Below are 23,685 nucleotides of genomic sequence, written 5' to 3' on the forward strand. Positions count from 1 at the left end.
AACAGTAATACGTCATCGGCATATAGGGATATTTTTTCCTGCGTCGCGTCTGAGCCTCCCCAAGTAAAGCCACTAATTTCTTGATTATGTCTGATCCGTATCGCTAAAATTTCAATTGTAAGGGTAAAGAGAAGGGGGGACAATGGGCAGCCCTGGCGCGTTCCCCTCCCAATCGGAAATTCGCGGGACAATCGCCCATTGATCCGTACCCGGGCTCTCAGGTCCGAGTACAGGAGCTGAACCCATTTCAAGTACTTGGGTCCAAACCCAAACCGTCGGAGCGTCTCCATTAGGAAAGGCCAATGGACTGCGTCGAACGCCTTCTCCGCATCCAGGGAGAGGAACCAGTGGGGTTCACTCCTCTCGCGGACCTCCTGGAGCCAATTATGTGTGCGGCGGAGATTAAGTTTGGTCGCCCTGTCCGGCAGGAAGCCGGATTGGTCTATATGTACCAGCTCCGTGATGACCTGTCGTAAACGCCTAGCTAGGACTGTGGCCAGAATTTTCGTTTCTATGTTTAGGAGGGAAATTGGGCGGTAGGAGGAGCAGTTGTCCCTAGGCTTACCCTCTTTGTAGATCGGGACAATAGTGGCTAAGGCTAAATCTGGCGGGAGGCTCCCCGTCTGGTACGAGTCTGTGAATAGGGTCTTCATATGTCGCTGCAACAAATCCGCCGTCCATTTGAAGAATTACGCCGGGAAACCGTTGGGTCCCGGAGTTTTCCCCGGTTTCAGCGCTGCTACGGCTTCCGATACTTCCTCTAGCGTCAAGTCTGCCTCGAGGGCAACACTGGCCTCTGTGGACAAGGTCGGCACCTCCATGTCACATAAGTATCGTTGTGCGTCCTCACCGTCCCCCAAGTCCCTGGCCCTATAGAAGTCCTCATAGTAGGTCGCAAAAGCGTCCGCTATGGCCACATCCGAGTTTACCTGCCTGTTCCCTGTTAACGTGATCTGATCCACCCACCGTGTCGCTCGTTCCCTCCTGCTCAACCAGGCTAAAAGTTTTCCTGACTTATCACCTACATCATAGAGCCGGTGCAGTGTTGCCAGTGTCTGCGTGCGTGCCTCGTCCGTGACTAGCTCCCTGTATTGTCTCTGTGTGTCTAGTAGCTTCCTGAGGCGCGCCTCTCCCTTCTGCTGATGGTATTCCGCCTCTAGAGTCAGGATGTTCACCTCCTCATTCGCTATCCTGTCCTGGCGTTTCCGCCGAACGTCCCCCAGCCTACTCTGAATGCGGTCTCTCAGGACTGGTTTCATAGCTTCCCATAAGGTAACTCCGGAGTCAACAGACCCCTCATTTTCGGCTATGTAGACCCGTATGTCTGCTCGCAGACCCCAAAGTATTTCCGGTGTTTGAATGTCCCATGCCGGCCGGATTGGTCTATATGTACCAGCTCCGTGATGACCTGTCGTAAACGCCTAGCTAGGACTGTGGCCAGAATTTTCGTTTCTATGTTTAGGAGGGAAATTGGGCGGTAGGAGGAGCAGTTGTCCCTAGGCTTACCCTCTTTGTAGATCGGGACAATAGTGGCTAAGGCTAAATCTGGCGGGAGGCTCCCCGTCTGGTACGAGTCTGTGAATAGGGTCTTCATATGTCGCTGCAACAAATCCGCCGTCCATTTGAAGAATTACGCCGGGAAACCGTTGGGTCCCGGAGTTTTCCCCGGTTTCAGCGCTGCTACGGCTTCCGATACTTCCTCTAGCGTCAAGTCTGCCTCGAGGGCAACACTGGCCTCTGTGGACAAGGTCGGCACCTCCATGTCACATAAGTATCGTTGTGCGTCCTCACCGTCCCCCAAGTCCCTGGCCCTATAGAAGTCCTCATAGTAGGTCGCAAAAGCGTCCGCTATGGCCACATCCGAGTTTACCTGCCTGTTCCCTGTTAACGTGATCTGATCCACCCACCGTGTCGCTCGTTCCCTCCTGCTCAACCAGGCTAAAAGTTTTCCTGACTTATCACCTACATCATAGAGCCGGTGCAGTGTTGCCAGTGTCTGCGTGCGTGCCTCGTCCGTGACTAGCTCCCTGTATTGTCTCTGTGTGTCTAGTAGCTTCCTGAGGCGCGCCTCTCCCTTCTGCTGATGGTATTCCGCCTCTAGAGTCAGGATGTTCACCTCCTCATTCGCTATCCTGTCCTGGCGTTTCCGCCGAACGTCCCCCAGCCTACTCTGAATGCGGTCTCTCAGGACTGGTTTCATAGCTTCCCATAAGGTAACTCCGGAGTCAACAGACCCCTCATTTTCGGCTATGTAGACCCGTATGTCTGCTCGCAGACCCCAAAGTATTTCCGGTGTTTGAATGTCCCATGCCGCTAGTCTCCATTGTGCCTGACTCCCCCCGCCCTCGCGCCCCAGGTGTATATACAGCGGGGAGTGATCTGAGATCCCTCTCGCCTTGTATTCTGCTAGATCTCCTGTCGATACCTCCTGCCTGGATGTGAAGGTATAATCTAATCTGGAGAAGACTTTGTGCGCTCCCGAATAGAATGAATATGTTTCCTGCGTTGGGTGGAGCCATCTCCATACATCAGTGAGGCCGATAGTGGGTATTTGCCGCGCTAGGGCTGTAGTGGATCCTGCAATGTGGGATGACCCCGATCTATCCTGTGAGGTGCACATTACATCATTAAAGTCTCCCCCCACTATCTGTGCCGTGTCTAATAGGATGTTCATGACTGCCTTCAGTGTGCGTGCCTGTAGCTTGGGTGGGGCGTATACTGATATTAACGTGTATTTACGTCTCCTCCACATCCCCTGAACTCCCGCATATGTACCCTGTGGGTCCAGCCAAGTGCGTGTAACAGTGAATGGAGTCACTGTCTTCATGAGAATCGCGGCTCCCCTGGAATCCATTGTGTATCCTGCATGTGCTAAGGCAACATACCTTCCTCATGCTATAAATGTGCATTGATTCCCACTGAGGTGTGTCTCCTGGAGGAGAATGATGTCAGGCGCCAGTCGTTTGAGGTAAGCGTTGACCAAACTTCTCTTAATTTTAGATCCCAGGCCATTTATGTTCCATGTTAGCACCGTGACCCCCGCGTCACCCGTGCGTAGGTTGTCTAATGTACCTGCCATAGCATGTCACAGTGTCTACCCGGTGAGGGACCTCGAGGTAGGGATGGCACCAAGTGTGGGGTGGCATTTCTCTGCTGCTTCTCAACGAACTCCCCCCTCCCCCCCGCAACCCCCTGAAACCCCAACATGAGGTAATACAGGAACCAACTCCCCCCCGCACCCCCCTCCCCACCTCCCTCCCCTTCCAGCTGTGTCCCAACCTGGGACCAAACTATCCACGGGAGAAGGTCTGTCGCCCTCCCACACATCCCTCCCCACACTAGACAATAACCAGTTCTAAGGAACTCAAAAAGAAAAGAACAGTAGGGGGTGTGTCAACTTGCTTGCTCCGCAGCGCCGAGCCGCTATCTTCCCCGATCTTTGTGCACCAATAGTCACGAATGTGAGTCTTGTGTATCCATGGTCGGGCCTCGACCCGAGGAGTCTTGTTCCAACTGGTGAATTTCTTTGACCAGCGGGTGCACCGAGTCACCCAAAAGTTCTTCCTCCTCTCCTCCGGAAGTACGGCCCTCCGATTCCTCCATGTCTTCTCCTTCGGAGCGGATTCCCTTCCTCAGGCAACTGAACCGCGAGCCCGCCACAGAATCATTGCCTGGGGACGCCGACCTGCCTCCTCTCTTGTCCGCCGTGCCTCGAGTTCTGTACGGTGTTGCCGTTGCCTTCTGTTGCGTCCTCCGTGTTTTCCGCCGCTGCGGTTTCAGCACCTCCCACCGTGGCCTTTCCCTTATCGACCTGTCCAGTGCATCTCGGCCAGCTGCTTCTCTGCTATTCAAGATGGGACGCTCTTCGAGCCATTGCCATGCGTCTTCCGGGTGTGCAAAGAAGACGGATTTATCCTTGTAGATTACCTTGAGTTTGGCGGGGAAGAGGAGCATGTATTTGAGATTTAGAGACCTCAGCTTTGCCTTTACAGAGTCAAACGAGCGGCGCTGTTTTGAGACTTCCTGACTGTAGTCTGGAAAGATCATAATAGTAGCGGCTTCCCGTAGGATCAGGTCTCGGTCTGCATAGTTCAAAAAGCGCGCTATAACTGGTCTCGGTCTCGCACCCTCCGGTGGCTTGGCCAGAAGTGCCCTGTGCGCCCTCTCGATTATGAAGCACGGAGAGAACTGCGCAGTCGGGAAGGTAGTTTTCAGCCAGGCTAGGAGGAAGGCGGACATGTCCTGTCCCTCAATTCCTTCTCTAAAACCTACAAAGCGAAGGTTGTTGCGCTTTGATCTATTTTCCGCATCGTCCACCTTCCACAGCAGTTGACGGTGGGAGGCCTGCAGTTCCGCCATGTCCTTCTTGAGTGTAGTGATCGACTCCTCGTTGTCATTCACTCTAGCTTCGGTCGCTGTTACCCTTTCGGTTAGGTTCCGAAAATCCTGCCGCAGAAGTGTCACCTCAGACCCTACCTCTCCGATCTTGGTCTCTAGGGCTGTGCGCGAAGCCTGAATGTCCGTTCTGGACGCCTGGATGGCCTCCATGAGCATGGCCGTGTCATTACGTGTGCCAGGCTGCATGGGCTGATGGTCCGCCACAGATCGCGGTGCTGCGAAGATGTCCATGGGGCCCTGCCCCGTGGGCTTGGGCGCCGGGTCCCTCTTTCCCATTTTTCTCTGTCTATTTGGCAGGGGTGACCTGCGTACGTCCCTTCCCCCGAGGGTGTAGGGGGGCCCGCGGCGTGCGTAGCAGACAAAGGTGGTGTCCCTCGGTGTCTCAGTGCCCTGTGTCTTGCTCGCGGCCTCCCAGGGGCCCCTTCCGCCCCGGCCTATAGCGTCTCTTGGTATGCAGCTCGCTAAGACGGGTGCCGTCCTGGCCTGCAAGCCGTGTACCGTGTCGCCGTATCACCCCCACTCCGCTTGGCAGGACGAGCAGACGCTCTCACCCCCGCAGGCCGGGTCCTCGCATTCCCACAGGACGCCTCCTCCGCTACGTCTCCCCTGCCAGTGTCTATTTCCTTGGGCTTCTGCATCGCTCCGTCGCCATGTTGGTACAGGCGGGTGATGCGAGGAAGTCCGTCTCGGCTCCCCGGCGACTGTAGAGTCGGCTCCCGCCTCCTCTGCCCTGGCCTCACCCTCGCTGTGTCTCTTAGGCGGATTCCAATTTCGCCGTGCCCCGGGGAGGGCTGCAGGAGGGCCTCGCCGTCTTCGTCCGCCTTACACTCCGCCAGCCGCCATCTTGGTAAAGGCGGCTGGCCGTCCGCGATCGCCTCGGTCCACCGCCGTCCCTCCTGCCAAGACTGTCCGGGTTCTCCTGGTGACCAGGCGGGTTGCGGAACCTCCGGCCGTTGGGCGCAGTGCAGCAGGAGCACAGGCAGGGGCACTAGGAGCTCCGCAGTCCTCCGCATCTCGCGGTCGCCATCATGGCCGCCGAGTGGCCGGTGCGGTCGTCGTCACACACGGTTCCCTGGGGAAAGCAGCTGTGCATAGTCACTGCGGCACTTCTTCCAGGTGCCGAGATGCTGTGTCTTCCTTCTGGTGCCTTTTCGGGATCATGTGGGATATTCTAAGACGGATAACTGAGCAGCTCAGCCGGAGCACCGGCAAGGCACGTCTAGTCGGCCATGCTGCTGGCCACGCCCCTCCGTATAAATTGATGTTTGACCCAAGACAGTATGGAGCCCTGGGAGACTCCGCAGGTGATGGGGATCTTTTGTGACCTGGGTGTGCCTATGTGAACAAACTGATGTTGATTGGAAAGGTAGCACCCAGCCAGTGAAGGACATCACATGTGAATCCCATTGAAGATTCAAGTATGCATACGAGGGTGGATTGGTTGACTGCCTAAGGCAACAGAGAAGTTCAGCAATATCTGAGGGTTATCGCCTATGATTTTTTTGTTTTTGTTTAGGAAAGGTTACTGTTGTGGTGAGAATGCCCACTCTTTCACTCTTTAACATTACAAGTTGGGACAACCAGTAGTCTTTTTGCTTAGTTGCAGTAGTATGCCACCTAGCGTAGAAAGATATCATTTCTACATTTTGAGTCTTTTATGTAACAGAAAATGATTAGTGTCAGGCTAATTTAAGGCGTACAATTCTAGTTGGAAGAACGATTAGATTAAATGGTGTGAAGGAGTTGGCGACCTTTAGCAGTAATAAGGTTAACAGTGCTGTTTGTCTATTTAAGGTCCCATCCAGCTATCCTCAAGATACCAAATGAGCTTTTTTATGATGGAGAACTTCAGGAGTGTGCCGATAAGCTTCTGAGCCATTCTTACTGCAATTGGGAGCATCTGCCAAAGCAGGTAAGCGATTCCTTCTAAACGAGGTTGTATTCAATATGCCTGTGTTCTATTTTAGGATTGTGTCGTGTATCTAATATTTACATGGCTACGTTTGTTCAGTAACAATGTTATTTAGGGGTTTGCTTCGGGAGGTACAACCTGGAATATGCTTACAAGCATTCTTCATTTAAAAAATATATATTTTGTCAGTAATCTTGCTGTAACCTGGAAGTATTCTTGGTCCTGACTACATTTTGCTCTGCCATTTCATTTGCAGTTTCTTCAGTCACTGAATTGTGAAGTGTAACTGGGATTAAATCGTTAGTGAATGGGGCATTAAGGGTGTCAACATTTCGAAGTATTGTGGGTTTGGGAACCTGTCCTCGTACCAAGCCTCCGTACCATGTAAATTGCACACTAGTTTATTTTTTTCAATTTGGAAGTATTTATCCATCTGTCCAACTCTAAAGTCCATGTCTTTGAGTACTCAAAACTAAATTTGTTATAGCAACTAATAAAAATCAACCTGCAAGGACAAATGCTAGAGTGCATAGTCATCAAGGTTTCTGGGCTACTGATGTTGCTTTTGCCGATTATAATTGTTTGCTTTTGTTTTTTTTACTCACTTTTTTTTTTTGCACATGCCCTTTCTATCCTTCTCGAGCTGTGATCCTCTTTTTCGTGCCTACTCATGGTTACTCTTCTGCATCTGCTAGTGAAAGTTAATCCTCTATTGCCTTTAGTTTCTGGTGTGTGATCTGATACCCACCTATCATGTCAACAGCACCTCTCATGGATCCTTTTTGTTCAGGCTCCATGTCTTTGTGCTGCTTACATCTCAGCTCACGGTTTCTCTGCTGCTTCTGTCCTTGGGACTCACTTCCTACTTGTTCTCTGTTTAAGACGTTTCTTGTCGTCCTGTAGGCCCCTTTATGATGTTATGTGCTTCTGTCTGGAATACAACTTCTTTGCACATCTTTGCTCCTCCGACCTTCGTTGCTGTCACCCTTTCAACCTTTGTACGTAAGATCATTTGTTTTGTCTACTCCTTTCCTGTTGTATTCGACCACCAGTCTAATTAGAGGTGTTATATCGTGAAGATTCACTAATTCACATACTACAATCATTGTAGTTGGGGAATTGTTCTCCAGTGAATAATTGTGTATCTTTGAATGCATTTTCCTTGAATGGAAGATTTTAAAGTTAATCCTGTTTTCACTTTTAGGGATTTCCAATCATTTTTAATGGGGTACTAGGAGAAGACCAGCGTGAAGGCAACAGCCCTTCATTCTTCAATGTGACTGAGGTTGACGCTGTGGTATCTTACCTCAAGAAACTGCTGGTTGCCCAGGGAAAGAAGGGGCAGTCCAAACTCTCCCCTAAGGAAATTGGCATTATTTCTCCTTATCGGAAACAGGTAAGGCGTTGGTTTCATTGCAATCTATGGTTTTGGTTTAATAGTTGTGCCACCTTGTATAGTGCTTAATGTGACATTAAAAACTAGAGTGTTATTGATTAATGCAGAGTATCATCATTTGTAAAGTAGTGTTGCCCAAGCCAGTGTAATTAATTTTGTATAAAGACATTTGCCAGCAATAAATGGAGGCTTTTTCATAATGCTGCCCCATTGTTCTGGTACGGGAGAGTGGCCTCACTGGAAGTCTAGTCTCACTTTTCTTAACCCACTGCATTGGGATAGGGTTGGACATGAGTTAACTTGTATATGAATACTCCAACCCTGGATGATTGTCTTTGTATGTCGTCTACCACTGGAGAGAGAGATCATTTTTAGATAAGCCACTGGAATACGTATAATTCGTTGCTTATTGTGTTTAATCATACATTTGAAAATGCCTTTCTTAAATGATTCATGCAGCAGCACAGTCTGCCATCATGGCTGATTTAATAAGCTAAACTTGTATAATCTTAACCTATTTGCGCTGTTGAATCTTTCCAGGTTGAAAAGATCAGGAAAGCCATAACTAAATTGGATCCAGAGCTCAAAGGCATGAATGATATTAAGGATTTGAAGGTAAACCTTAGCTTGTTGTTTTACATGGTAAATCATCTAGTGTATGTTAACATATTTCAGATCATTTGCTTGAGGGTGGAGGCAGACTTGACATTCATCACCGAGGCCATGTGATAAAGCATGCACTTTTGCTGTATTCAAGTGTTAAATAACAAATGTCACCATAACCTAATTTAATGGTGTTACCCAAACCTAGGAAGAATGGAAGGATAAATTGGCAAATTGTGACCTTGAGATCAAAGCAGTTCTCAGCATTGGTTGCTTAACTCAACACAATCCAGAATTCTAGATAGGATTTTATACAGAAGCAGGTCAAAGATGAGATACAGCCTTGCTGTTGGAGAGATCGGCGAATATTCCTACATATCATCCATCTTTAAAAGCATGCAACTGAAATCCTATGTGCTTCATTTTACACTAGCACGAACAATTAGAGTTGTAAGGTGCTTCCGGAATTCTCAGTAAAATAGCTTTCACTGTCTTACAATTCATGAAATGATATTGCCAGTGGAAATGGTACTATAGTCTATTTTACAGGACTATTTTGTACTTTCGGTTTCAGAATACCTTCTTTGGTCCTGTATGCCAAGATTTGATTTCCATCTACTGTCACTGTTTGACAGTATGTCAAACCGTGTTAAACTGTTAAATGATTCCTGTACATTGTTGGCATGTCACCTTCTGGCTACCTCCCAGTGCATGGTTACTATTGGTTCTGTCTTTCTATGGTTACAGTTGTCTCCATGGTCAAATGTAAATCGAAACTGGTACGCCCCTGTTCGAGCAGTGGTTTTCAAAACATTTAGATTATTTTAGTCATAGTTCACTCAATAGTTTGTTTCATGAACTGGACGTGCTTAGTGTATTGTGTCATTGTGAGGTTGTTTCAAAGATCCGTGCCTTGAGCAGTTAGCGGTTTAGAGTTATCCAATAGTTAAGTAATGTGGGGCCCTTCTCTGGATCAAGCCATGTCCAATGCTGTGTATGGTGCACAGTATTGTATATGTAATCCTGGATCCCTTCAGGAATGAGAGATAGATGTTGTGGATAGGGGGAAGTCAGATTAAAGGCCTCATTGATGTCTTGCTACTAAGATGAGTCTTACATGAGTAAGACAACAGGCAGCCAGTCTTTTGGGAAAGCTGATGTCGACTATGGTAGTAGTAAAATTGTGCAGTAACCAAGACTCTGGTAAGCAGAATTCGATATTTGGTTTCAAGGGACTGAAGGATTTTCCTCATCGATGATTTTCTTTTTAAGATAAATAAAAGAAGTATTTTTGTGCGTTTTAGCCACACATTGAATGTGTTTTTGCCAGTAAAAGAATGACCAACTGTAAGAAATTGGGTTACTGTCTGAAGAGGGCGAAGCCCTATTCAAGCAGCTACCACAATCCTTGTCAGAGTGAGGCACAAGCAAACCCCAAATTAACCTGTGGTCAACCCTCTGCTAGTTTAGTACAGATCGGTCAGGCTTAACTTCGAGGCAATGTGTAAAGTATTTATGCAGCGCTTAAATAGTAATAAAGTGAAACACCCCACAAAAAACACTATTTAATGAATAAGTCAAGACTAAAATAACACAAATACAATTGGTAGAACCAGAGATATGCAATTTTGAGGACTTGCGAGAAAACGGTGCCAAAAAGCCCAAAGCACTACTTGCGGCTATCTGGTCATCTGAGACCAGGAGAAAGTCACAAGTTCAGGCCAACTGCAATGGCGCTCAAGTCAGATACAAGGACCACCTCTCCGTCCAGAGCAAAGGGTAAGCATTGCGGTTGAGTGGGCTGGTAAGAGCAGAGAAGCTTTGTGGATGGTTGTTAATTTAGCACAAAGAGCAGGCCTGTCGTCACGATGGTCGTCACCATAGCAAGTCGATCTTATCACAAGTGGTTGGACCGGAGGTTTGCGTTGGCATTCCTTGCGAGCACTTGATGCTGTAGTGCAAAGAGTCAGATTGACCAAACTTATCTCTGGCTAACAGTGCGAACAACAATGTTTTGGCACCAACAGGCCCAACTGAGGCCATACCAAGGGTCCACAACCTGAGGGGAACCACTTCAGGGTCAAGGGCTTACTTCAACTGGGTGCTGGTTCATGTGGTTGGGCGCCTGTTATGTCCTTGTAGCTCTGAACAAGAGGCCAGCAGGCTAGTTCTGGAGTCAATCTGGGAGTCCTAGGTTTAGGTACAGGACCAATTTCTCTTACCCAGGCAGGAGGGCAACATGGCAGCAAGGCAGCAGACTGGCAGTCATTTCAGCCATACCACAGTCGGGAAGAAATAGCCTGTAGTGGAGATAACTTAAAGCTCCCTCTCTTGGCGCCACTCACCCTGTAAGAGAAATTTGCTTCCTTAGAGGCTGTTCCTCCTGGCGTCTTTCAACCTGGCATAATTTACAGATGTCAATTCAATTCAATCATGGTTTATTCAATCTCAACAAGTAGATCATAAAAGATGCACATTACAGAAGATTTCATGATTTAAAAAGAATTAATATATGCAAGACTATTAAATATGCATAAAACATTAAAAGCATACCACAGTATAACACCTTGTTTAGAATCCAACATTATCGGGAAGTACAATATTTTGTTGAACTGATAGTGTGGGGAACAATAAAAGCCAGGACATAAAGTGCAAATAATGAGCAGTATAATATCAGTTAATGAACATACTCTTCCGCTGGGCTAAAGTGCATTTCAAAGGGTATCCAAACCAATAATGTGTATCATAATTGTTACATAAACAAAAAGGAGGGAGAAGGAGGTTAAACCAGACCAGGTCGGCCTCCAGTCTGTGTACGAAATACAGGGACCTTATGTCAAAAGTCCAGAGACCTGGTTGGTGATTTTATGGTTACTGCTTACTAAGTCAGTGTGTACCAAAAGATGTATAAGAAAGAAAAATTTCTTTCTAGAGTCCCCTCACTCACCGGGGTTGCCCCACGGTGACATACTTCATCATTGGGGCCATCCCAGTTCTCTACGAAAAGGGGCGTGCTGCGACAAGGCGACTACGCTGGAGCACTGGTTTTGTGAGATGACTATGTGTGGTGCAAGTGTGATGATGGTGGAGTGGGTGTGGGATTAAAAATACCGTGCTAGTGGGCCTCAACAATTTATTTCGCTCCTAGTGTGGTATAAAAAATTAAAAAGGGGTAACACTGTATTCCAACTTTTACTGAGTTAGATCAGTGTCAAGGTCAACATGTTTCAAGCTCCCCCAAGCTTTTCTTCAGGACCATACAGGGTCCAGCCCTGTATTGCCACTCCTGTTTCCAAATGAAATACTAGTGGGGTTGTGTACTTGATAACCTGTACGTGCAACCTTCACTATGTAGGAATGACGACCAGGAAGGTCAGTACTCGCATAGTAGAGCACAGAAGTAACATCAGGTGCAAGCGAGCCACAACAAGAATGACCACCCACTTCATTGAACAGAACCATACACCTAATGATCTGACCTGGGTGGTTATAGAAACAGTGAAAAACAAGACAATCTGGAACGCATCCTCCATGAAAAAGAACAAAGATGGGTGTTTCGTCTTCATACAGATACCCAAGGACTTAATGATGATATTCCGTGGGGAGCCTTTCGCCCATAAATAGTCTCTCTAATGATTGATGTGGGATAGTCTAAACCACATTTAAATATCATGGGATAAAGCAAACTCTATCACCATTAATACCGCCTCCCACTATACCGAGACACCCAGCACAGCCTTTCCAGACAAGATAGGTACCAGCCTTCTTATCTGCCAAAGCTACGATACCCGTCCCTTCATAAATATGCATAATCCATCTAAATAACCTCGCCAACCCCGAGAAAAAAACCTGTGTTCTAAATTAATGTACTAAAATGCCCTAGTCCACAGTAGCGCTCTAAATTATTTCCTACCCCAGAACCCGGCATTACTCGGTAATAATCACTGTTTTTAATTCACACTCGCGCCAAGCGCGATCGCATCCCACCAAGATGGCCGCCCCAAGTGAGCGCTCTAGCATAACAGAGGCTGCCCCGCCACCCGGAAGCTCACGCATTTTAAATACACCGCGAGCCCGGTCTCAGATTAGTATGCGGTCGGGTGAGGAAGCTACCAGGTAGTACCGAGCGGGTCTGCCGATAGGAAGTAAGTGCATGGACTGTGTTATTTTGCAAGGAAGTCGGCAATTCTGAATGGGCAAACAAGAAAGGAACCTGCTAACTCTGAACTTTGATAATCCTTTTTCAGCAATGTTTCCACGAGGCGTCCCTGCCCTTACCTAAGACCATGGGGTGTAACCATACACTCTTTTATGTAAATATGACCATCTGCCATATTATTTCGTGTGTATATGTTGTGTGTCTTGTCAATAGTCACATTAAGTCTATATGTTTGTGTATGTGAAACCACTAAACCACTTTATTCACAGTGATTTATTTTTCTACACCGGTTTGAAAACCAGCACGCGTCAATATGATGCCAAGGGCACACTCACGCCCTAGTTGGATTGAGATGCTTGTGAGTTGTTCCCCTTCTTGGAAGGGGTTGTCCATTATTTAACAATTGTTGTTCTATTTTCCAGAAACCGAAGTGAAATACAAAACGTATGTACAACACGCATGTTTTATTAACAACAGCGTTCATTGTAAATAAGTAGTTTTTAGCAACACTTTTTTCATTTGGAAACAGGAGTGGCAATACAGGGCTGGACCCTGTATGGTCCTGAAGAAAAGCTTGGGGGAGCTTGAAACATGTTGACCTTGACACTGATCTAACTCAGTAAAAGTTGGAATACAGTGTTACCCCTTTTTAATTTTTTATACCACACTAGGAGCGAAATAAATTGTTGAGGCCCACTAGCACGGTATTTTTAATCCCACACCCACTCCACCATCATCACACTTGCACCACACATAGTCATCTCACAAAACCAGTGCTCCAGCGTAGTCGCCTTGTCGCAGCACGCCCCTTTTCGTAGAGAACTGGGATGGCCCCAATGATGAAGCATGTCACCGTGGGGCAACCCCGGTGAGTGAGGGGACTCTAGAAAGAAATTTTTCTTTCTTATACATCTTTTGGTACACACTGACTTAGTAAGCAGTAACCATAAAATCACCAACCAGGTCTCTGGACTTTTGACATAAGGTCCCTGTATTTCGTATCATAATTGTTAAATATACAGCATAACAACTGTAAAAATAACATACTCTTTCACTGTGCTAAAAAGGTTCTGTGAAAGCGACAGACCCAATAACGTGTCATAATCATTAAGTTGCTAAAGAAAGAGCAAGGCAGCCTTACATTTAGAAAACTTATACCTGCGCAACGTACGCCATAAGTATTTTTTGTATAAAGCAAAATAAGACTGGGGCAAGTACACATCCTTGGCATACTCGTTCTATTTACTTAAGATGGTGGTGTACACTCACCGGCATTTCCAAACCTAAATGAAGCTAAGTGATCCTGGTGAAGGAGTCTAAGGAAGGAGATCAAGCCCTCCTTGAGGCCCAGGGACACTGGGTAGCTCATAATTTGGATCTGTTAATGCAATCAAATGCACTCAATAGGTCCATAAATGCAAGATAAGTGGGGGCACCATTTGAATTTTGTATTGAGCCACAATAAGATGTAGATTGAGGCACTGTTCAATCGTCCAAAGGCCCTTCCTGAAACCGTATTGTAATTGGTAGAGGACATTGTTCTCTTTTGCCCAAGAAAGGAGACGATCCAGGATTACTCTACCAATTCTCTTAGTTGTAGAATCAAGCAATGCGATTGGGCAGTAACACCTGAGATCATGGGTAAACCCTTTCTAAAAACAGGAACAGCAATGAACGTACATCAGGATGGTGGAGCCCCCACCTGAGAGACTGAATTAAAAACACAAGTTGGCACAAGAGACCAGAACCCATGTACTACTTTAAAGCAATCAAGAGGAACTGCGTCTGGGCCTGGAGCCTTCTTGCATGGACTGTTGTGAATATCTTTGGCAACTTGATCAACACAAAAAGAAAGGTTACCAAAAAATAAAGTTGCACTCTTCCTCATTGTAGAACACATCATCATTAGTCGAATAAATGGCAGAGAAATGATCTATCAAGGAGTCCGCAGTAACATGAACAGTAACATAATTGGAGGATGATAATTGGTAAGCCAGGGGATAAGGCAGCTCACACCACCTTCCATAGTGCCTCACAAGAAACAATAGCCTCCCATTAATCATCGTTAATGGCTGCCTTCCTCTTTACGGGTGTCATTCTATCAACATTCTTGGGACAAACTAGGAAACAGCCTCTTAGTACCCTTCATTTAGATACAAGCAGCAATCATTTTCTTTGTGCTCTCCCTATCCTGAGGATGACCTGTTCAAGTTTGGAAGGATGGAACTCAGTCGACATTCATATGGCTGAAAAAGGCTATTTTGCAATGGTATTATATTGATATGTTTCATTTTGCGCCATTCTCTTGATTCTCATGAGCACCCTTTGTTCACTTTACACATTGAGCACTTACTTGAACTATATTTTATGCTGCTTCTAACTATGTACAAGTTCTATTGAATACATTTTGATCCTAGATTTTGTTTGGATATATCTTGTTTTTGTCTTGCTTTCTTTGTGTTTTAATTCAGTTGTACATACAATACATGCTTTACAGTATTGTAGAAATAACTAGATTAGATCTTGTAAAAACTGATGCCATTTGGGACACTGTTGCTTGATAACTTTCTAAAAGTGGCATTTTCAAACTTGTAATTTAAAATCAAACTTTGCCACAAAAGGATTTTTCATTAAAATTCCAAGACACCAAAAGTGACCTGATTACCTGTTCCCATTTGAAAGTTACATCTTATTAAATATAATAAGGTAACTCTAATGTCCTGCTATGGCAGAGTTAGGCTTTGCAGTAGTGAAAAACAAATGTAGGAGTTTTTGGCTATCAGGACATGTAAAAGTTAAAAGTACATGTCCAGTGTCTTAAATACACTGCATCCTGCCCTCTGGGCTGTCTAGGGCCTGTCCTAGAGGTGACCTGTATATATTTGAAAGGAATGTTTAGGTCTGGCAAAATATTTATTTTTCCACGTCGAAATGGCCACATAAAACTGCACACGAAGGTTGCAATGGCAGATCAGAGATATGCAAGTCAGTAAACTAGGAGGGTTGAATGCAAAATGTTGGGGGAAAACCACGGCAATGGTGCAAAGTCTAACCAACTGTGTGCTGTTCTTATGACTTGTTGCAACACTGCTCACATGAGGAAAACACTGTTCGTCTGAAATCCCTTTCTAAATTCTTTAGAAAAGATCGGCTGATTAAGAGTACAGTATTTTTTTGCAGAATATTTGGTTTGCATGCGCTAAGAGGATCTAAACGTTCGGAATTCAGACAAACCATGTAAATTTATTTCAGATTGCTTCAGTTAATGTTATATAATGTTACACAAAGAAGCCGAAATCTTGGAATCTCAGCCTAAATTGTCAAATTTTTTGCTTTGCAACCAACAGTTCAAGCTGACATTGCCCTGACTTCGAAATCTGTTCTTTGACAGTAAATCTCCTGAAGAAAGTAAAATGACTCGTTATAGCAGAGGACTGTGAAATGAGGACATATTTATTCATCTCGTATTGAAAGAGGCAACAACATTCTTGCCAGCTTTCCCTAGTAATCTCTCACTTGCCAAGTCCATTGCTCTTGTGGCAGCTAATTAGTTGTTAGAGCCCAGAAATTAGCCTACATTCCACCAATCTTTTACACCTAGGATCAGATTTCATTCAAGATGGGATCCATCACACTCAGTCCTTCATCCCAAACATCACTTAGAAATTCATCCGAAACAACCTTGTATCAGATTTACCACTACACATGGCTCTGATTGTTTAGACCCACCTTATTTTAGTTTCCACTTCTTGAAAATGATCTTACCAACTTCTGAAGTTTTTTGTGTAGTATTTTGACTCAATCTGATCATTTATAATATTAGTTATTCCAATCTTTGGGTTCTTATGTTACCATCGGGGTGTAAAAGGTTTACCATGTTTATTATAATAAACCATTGCTACAAAGTATCCCCAGATTTCCAATTCATTGATGTGTCAAGATGTCTGCCGATCGGACTACAGATTGTTTGTAGCTATTGTGAGGTCATCTTCTCTAATGTGGCTGAGAAATTCCCGTCCTCCCTTTTGGTATTTCTTTGAGGTGCCCTTGTATCAAGAATAATGTTCTGGTCCCACGTACATGTCTATTTTATATTCAGAATTGAGAGGGGTCCTGGAAAAATTAAGACTGTTTGGACAGCAACCGAACTTAAGGACCAGGGAATCGTTCCAGACAGACAAAAAGAGAAGAGGATGCCCTGCATCTATTAAAATCTTTGTTTTCTCAATATTTTTTACAATGTCACACTCCAGCTGTTCTGCATAGCCGTGCTCTCTAGATCCATTTTTCCAGTTACTGGTTTCTACCTTCACGATCTGGATCTAAGAAGTAAATGCTTAGGTGAAAAACCTAGTTTTTTTTCCAAATACGTGTTCTTCCTTCACGGGTACATTATCAGAAATATGAAGATATGCTATTTGCAAAATTCCTATTGGGATGGTTGCACAAGATCTTCATACTTTGCCATCCAAGGATGTGTGGAGGATCTGTTGGATACTATTTCTCCATCTTTTAAAGTGTAAATGGGAACCTGATTGTACAGCCCAGACTAGCCACTTACACTTTGGAAGCACAATGATTGGAGGAATGCTGATTCATTACTGTGTGCTGCTTGTTAAGGACAGACTGAATCATACGGTTTTATGGTGTTTAGTGGCACAGCCACCTCATTGATGGAAATGATGTAACTGATTGTGTGGTGTCTGCCAGTGCATGCCACGATCCATAGCTAGGAGTCTGGAGGAGGTCCACAATAGATAATTCCATATTACTGGGCTCCTATATAAACTGCAATTGAAGCATCCAATTCCATGACCCTGTACAGCATACTCCGTAAGGAACAATGTAGCAGTTCATAGTTGATACATATGTGAATTGCATCATGATTTCTAATTGTCAATCTTTTCTTGTGTTAGTAGGTCCAATGCCAAGATGTAAGATTTCGCTGTTCTCTCCACAGCAAAACCTTTGCTATTGGCAAATTGAGTGCACAGGTCTCGTGGTAGATGATAATTACTTTGTTTCAAATGGTTTGGATTTGTGCCAGTTCTAGTACAATTCACTCTTGCTATGATCTCCAAGTCGATCTCCTCTGTATTCTAAAAATGTGTTATCAATTCACATTTTCACATTTTGCATCCTACAAACTTGTATATTTTAGATATACATCTCCTTTACTTTACAAGAAATACTTACCCAATTAAGATGCGAGTGTCTCTATCATTCTTGGCATATTTTTTTTAGTGCTACAACTTTTCACCATCATCCCCCACTTTCTTTATCCTTTCCTTCTTCCACACATTCTGTAGTATCTTTTGCATGAATGCGAGTAGCACTTTCCACCCATACCTCAAAAGTCATTTTAGTTAATAATTAAACTTAGACATTTAAATCTAACGCACTCAATTGTGTGCTAGTTGAAATACATGCAATGCTTGTAAGATGTTCTATCAAAGGTTGCTATATTGCTTGAAACTTCTACGTTGTTGAACTACATCCTACATTATTGTTTCCATTGTGAGCACCAGCCTTAGCTTAATATAGTATTGATGATGGGGGTCTGACCATTTCCAACAAGCGGATGTTGATTGTTTTGCCACACTCAAAGATGTCTGATAAGTATCCTCTGCAGATTACATATGAATTTCTTTCTTAACTCATAGACTCAATACAGTCCGTTTTGGGATAGCCCATATCAGAAAGCCCACTATTTGTTTAGGTTTACTCAGCACCTCCTTCCACAAATATCTGTGTGGCACAGGAGCACCAGGAATGCATAGGTAGCCTTTTTCAAATCCCCACGTTTCTAACATTCACCCTTGATCTAAGAAACATTTCTTTCAGTGGTTTTGGCATGTGGTACCAACGGTTTAATTTATACAAGGTTGTTCCTTACGTATAATATTTTTGTTAATGCCAATAACATCCTCCCAGACCTTGTTCCTTTCTTTGTCATATATGGGCCTCTGTAGGATGTTTTCCCATGGTATCTGAAATGTCCATTTACTCCGTTTTTTACCTTCCTTTATTAGCCCCAGCTTGTTGAACATTATCCTTTTGGAGCCTGCACTTATTTTAATGGATGCTTCAAATTTGTGAGCTCTTGTTGCCATACCCTCCCACCTCTGTGTCTGAGCATACGTTAACCTATTGTTTTCCTTGAGGGGGTATACTCTGCCTTACATAGTTAAAATAACTTTATTATTCCCTTGTAGAATAAATCCCTTAATGAGAGCCCCCTCCTCCTTTTCTGAAAGGCCTCCCACTGTAAGGTTGGGATGAATTTAGAATTGTAATGAATTGGTGTGAATGGATGTGTAGTGACTCCAGGTTTTCACTAAGGTACTTGCGATGTCATTGTGTATGTATTTTAGGCCACATGCATTTAGGGCACCATAGTACATCCTTCAGAGGGCTGCTCTTCACTGTCCTGTCTGTAAACCCCATTTGTTTTCCTCTTAATGGGAGGGCCACTTCTAAAAGAGTCTCAGATGTGTAACTTGGTAATACCGCCATACATCTGTGAAATCCAAACCCCCTCTAGTTCTAGTGTTGACATGAGCTCTCTGAAAATGTCAGCCTTTTTAATAGCTGCAGTCTTTTTCTGCAGAGCATTTATTTTTTCCTTCAATATCTAGGTCAGCTTTGCCTCAAAGACATACAGAAGTTGCGGTAGGATATTAATTTTTACTATGGCCATTTTTCCTAGTCAAGACTGAGGGAGTGCATTTATTCCCGTCATCATGGACATCTGGATCACCGGATTGTTGCCAGCATCGGCTAGATAGGGTGAACAAGAAAGGAAAATCTTTTCGGGTCTATCTCTGCAATGTATTTACCACTGGTCTTTTGCAATTTACTAAACATCTGGCTTTTGTGTCCTTCTACTTCTAATACCCAGCTGCAGAATTGTTCTCCAAAGCCCAGTGTGTGCATGGTCATCTCCCCAAAATGTTTCAACTGCTGCGGTCGAGCACTTCTCGGCGGCAAGTGCGACTTCTATCGACAGTATACTCTTGCTGTTGATATTCACGTAGATGAAGGGTTCTATGAATATTGTCATTGCTCTGGATCTCTCTAATTAACCCGAGTGGTTAGCATACATGAGATGCAGAATTTGTCAAGACTGTTACCTAATATTTTTTACACAGATTTTTATGTTTTAAGTTGAGAATGATGATTGGCGTATGATTTACATTCTGTAGGCTATCTCATAATTGGGGTAACCCGTTTTGTGCCCTGAATAATGTTAAATAGTGCTTTTCTTGGTACCAATTAGTTTTTTACATTGCTGCTGAGAGAGCCCCTCTGGGCTGAGCTCAGTCCCCAATTTTAACGCTTTTAGAGCGTCTCAGATTTATCCTTCTATGTGCCTTTTAAGGTCTTTACATTGTTCTGTTGTAAGACTGGGCAGCCTACAATTATTAAATTATGCTCCCTTGTTTATTTATTTAGATAGTTTTAATATTGCGCTGGCAAGACCCAAAGGGATCAGAGTGCTTCATCAGTGCAAGCTCAATACAAAGAGCGAGTAAATTCACACATTAGGGCTATAGTCAAAGATTGAGCAAGGGGAAAGAAGGGTTGCAGAGGAGGTATATAGGGCAACCTAGGGTTTGAAGTCGTGCCTTGATGGTCGGTTGAATTCTTGCTAGTTAAGCTGTCTGATGAGGAGATCCTTTAGTTGTCTCTTTAAGCTCAAGAAGGAATGGTTTGTCCTGATATGAACTGGAATGGAGTTCAAGCGTTTAGGGGCACTGCACGAGAAGGCGTGATCTAGGGTTTTTTTGTTTGTAGGCTTTGGGTGGGATGAAAAATAAGGCATTTAAGGTTCTTGTGTTTCCTGACTGGCCTGCCTTTTTTAGTTTTGAGGCAAGGTAAACTGGTTTCCTGCTGTGGAGGGCTTTGTGAGTGAGACAGGCAGTTCTGAAGCTGCAGCGAGCTTCAACTGGGAGCCATTTCAGTTCTCTCAGTGCGGGGGAGATATGATCATATTTTTGGGTCCCTGTGACCAATTTGGCTACTGCATTGAGCGCAGTTTTAAAAGTAGAGTTTGATTTTGTTTAGAAGTTTCAGGTTACATAAGGCACTCTTTACGCTGTTCTTTATATGGTCTTTCATATTCAGTTTTTATCTGTGATTCCTAAGGCTTTGCCAGAGTTGGCTAGGGTAAGATTGTAGTTAAGAGTCTGTGGAGTTTATCCATTTCCGTATTTAGGGAGATTGCTCTGACTTTGATATGAGTATAATTTCTGCTTTACCTTGGTGAGGTTTTAGGTGGATGTGAGATAGCCAGTGTTAGACCTGTCAGCCCTAGGGTGGTCTTTCCCTATTTTTGTTTGCCTTTGCCTCATTTTTCCCACCTTCTTTTTGGTTGGCCTTAGGTCTCTGGGCACCTTCCCATTGCTAGCCAATGCTAGGGTGCAGGTGCTCTCTTCCCCCAATATGGCTGCCACTGACCCCTGCTACTGTAGCGTGGTCTGTTTAGAAGCACTCTAGTAGCCAGGAGCTGGCTGGATCCCCTAAACATTATAGCAATGCCAGCCTGCCTGCCTGCCTGCCCATAGCTAGAGTGAGGGAGCTGCTGAAACCTTCCAGAATAGGGGAGTGGTCACCAACTGCCACTATAAAAGAAAAGGGAGGGAAACTTTCTGGCAGTTGGGGCATCACTGACCTGGGGGATCCTACGCAGGAGACTTAGGCGGTAGGGCCTAGTCAGGAACCTATACCCCTGGGGGTGACAGGGTTTAGGCGCTGCCCACCAAGCTGAGTAAGGAACAATGAACTAGCCCACTGATCTGGCCCGGCGGGAGGGGAACCCAGGGACCACCTGAAGTGACCTGCTGAGGAACGCCTTCAACTCACAACCCCCCCCCTCCTCCTCAAGAAACCTAGAACCTACTTCACAAGGGCGAAGGAACCAACAAGCGCAGAGAAGACCCCCTTTTCTGTGTCCCCAAGGACTACTAAGGATCAACCAGGTACTGGGCTGCGCCATTCTGTCTTCACCTGGGTCCCTGTGCTCTCCTGCCTGATCTCCTTGGCGGCTCTGTCTGACCCGAACTGCTAGCTAAGTGCTATCATTGCCCCAGTGCTAGCCTCTGAACTGCCTGCCAAGCGCTCTCATCTACTAGCGCTATTCCCGTAATTGCCTGTCTGCCTGAACTGCCTCACCGAGCAGTGTTGCCGCGTCAACGCTCCTTCCTGGGCCCATGGGGAAGCGCCACTGCCTCTTAAGCACTGTGTCACCTGAGGCGCCTCAAACGCTGACCGGTTCGAAGCGCACTGTGCCCCGAAGCGCTGACGCCCCTGCTGAGGCGCCAGCGAAAACTCACCGCCCCAGCCCGGAGCTGCTCGGGACCACCTGAGGCGCCTGAGGGAGCTGAATCCCGTGACCGCGGCGCCAGCGCCATTGACTGTGCCCTCGCGGCGGCCCTCGGTGACAGGAGAGGGCCGCCAGAATCCCTGGCAGGCTGTACTAGGCCCGACTAGGCCTGGAAGCCTTGATCCATATCCCGTGACAGGGGCCGACGGCCGCGTCCCGGGCCACGCCCCTGCCGCACACTGATTGGTCGAGCCCCCATCAAGCGAGCCTTGGATTGGCTCGGGGGCTCAGTGTCCGCCAGTTCTGCCCGCCATTGGTCCGGAAATCGAGCCTCTAGCCGGCCGCGCTGTCATTGGCGGCCGGCTCCACACCCCCACAGGGCTGCGACCTGATTGGCACAGGGCCCGCGAGGCAATAAGGAAGCCCAGAACCCTGTCGGAGCTGGGGGGAGGCCTCAGGAGAGCGCCGGAGCCGCGCGGGTCTCCCCGGATCATCCTGATCCCTGGTGAGGCCGATAACACCCGTGAGGGAGGCTCAGGAGTCAGAAGGAGCCCCTCCCCCTCTGCCAGCCCGCCGGACACCGATGCAAGGGCTCCTGTGGGAGCCAAAGAAAACAGGTAAAACCCCCCCTGGGTAGGAGGGCGGAAGGCCTGGAGGAGGCCCCGAGTTAGCCCCTCCCCTGGGTATGACTGTCTTGGGCCTCGTTGGCCCCCGTGAAGCCCACTGAGTACGGAGGACTGGGCCGGAGCCCTGTAACGACTGGAGAGCCCCCAGGAAGGCTCTAGTGACTACCCCATCAGAAGAGTTAACCCCTTATTGGGGAGTAGTGGTTGCTACTGTGGCCTGGTTAAGTGAAGGGGTATTAGTGGCCACAAGGAAATGTTCTAGAAGCCTGAGCCAAGCTTCTATGTTTAATGAAATGCACATGTTTGTACCTGATGCTGGGTTCCCTTTGCCTAATGGAAGGTTTGGTTTTTCCCTCTGCTAATTAACTGTTCTAAACTTGAAGAAAGGTTTATCCTACCTAAGGAGATATTGCCTGGCCTGTAATGAGATGTTTACCCCTGAAAAAGGTGGTGTTCAGTTTTATGCAAAGTATTTGCTGCAAGGGTTCACCCTGATTAGTGAAATGTTTTTCTCTCATGTAATGTCCTGCTGATTCCTGCAGCCAGGAAATGTTCATTGCTAAGTGATGCCAGGCCTACAGTTATTTACTATTTAATATTTATGTATTTATGGCAGAGCAATGAAGAATATGCGCTCTTAAGGAAAGGTAATGAGTTACTACTACTGTGATGCTTGATTGCTCTGATCTTGATCTTAGATAAAACTATTTATTTGAATCAAACATACTGGTGTAGCCTCAGTCTTTGCGTGCACTTATTGTCTCAGTGGATGTGTGTGCTGTGTAGTCGCTTAACACCTAAGCTTCGGGTGCCTACCCGCTCGAACCAGGCTACCCCCGGGGAACTGGGGAACCCAGTTCCTACAGCCAGTGTTGTACTTCTTTGAGAATGGCGTTTTGTCTGTTCATGTAGTCTAGTAAGGAGATTTCCAAATAGAGCTGTGTGTCATCTGTGTATGGGTGAAAGGGTATTTTTGCTTGGTTGAGAATGATGGTGAGGGGCTCCATGTAGATACTGAATAGAGTAGGCTAGAGGACAGAGCCTTGGGTGACACCCTGGGTGATTTGCATTGTGTGGGAGGTCTGATTGCTTATTTGTATTTGTTGGGAGCAGTTTTGTAGAAAAGATGTGAACCAGCTAAGGACCACTTCTTCCGCTCCAATCCTCTTTTGGAGGGAATCCAAAAGTAGCTTGTGATTGACCATGTCGAAGACCGTCAATAGATCTAGGAGTATGTAGGTGCAGATAGCATCCGCCTGTGTCCAG

At 46.0% G+C, this 23,685-nt stretch overlaps 1 protein-coding gene across 2 annotated transcripts in view; it reads left to right on the forward strand.

Moving 5' to 3' along the window:
- Positions 1-23,685, forward strand: part of MOV10 (Mov10 RNA helicase) — a 365,220-nt gene that overhangs the window by 238,100 nt on the left and 103,435 nt on the right. For both annotated transcript variants that reach the window (XM_078644471.1, XM_078644472.1), the window contains exons 16-18: positions 6,193-6,310; positions 7,515-7,706; positions 8,247-8,321. In XM_078644471.1, the coding sequence (XP_078500597.1) occupies positions 6,193-6,310; positions 7,515-7,706; positions 8,247-8,321 (385 nt within the window). The remainder of the gene's footprint in view (positions 1-6,192; positions 6,311-7,514; positions 7,707-8,246; positions 8,322-23,685) is intronic.

Source organism: Lissotriton helveticus, chromosome 5_1 (genome assembly GCF_964261635.1).
Source record: "Lissotriton helveticus chromosome 5_1, aLisHel1.1, whole genome shotgun sequence".
In the NCBI taxonomy this organism is placed as follows: domain Eukaryota; kingdom Metazoa; phylum Chordata; class Amphibia; order Caudata; family Salamandridae; genus Lissotriton; species Lissotriton helveticus.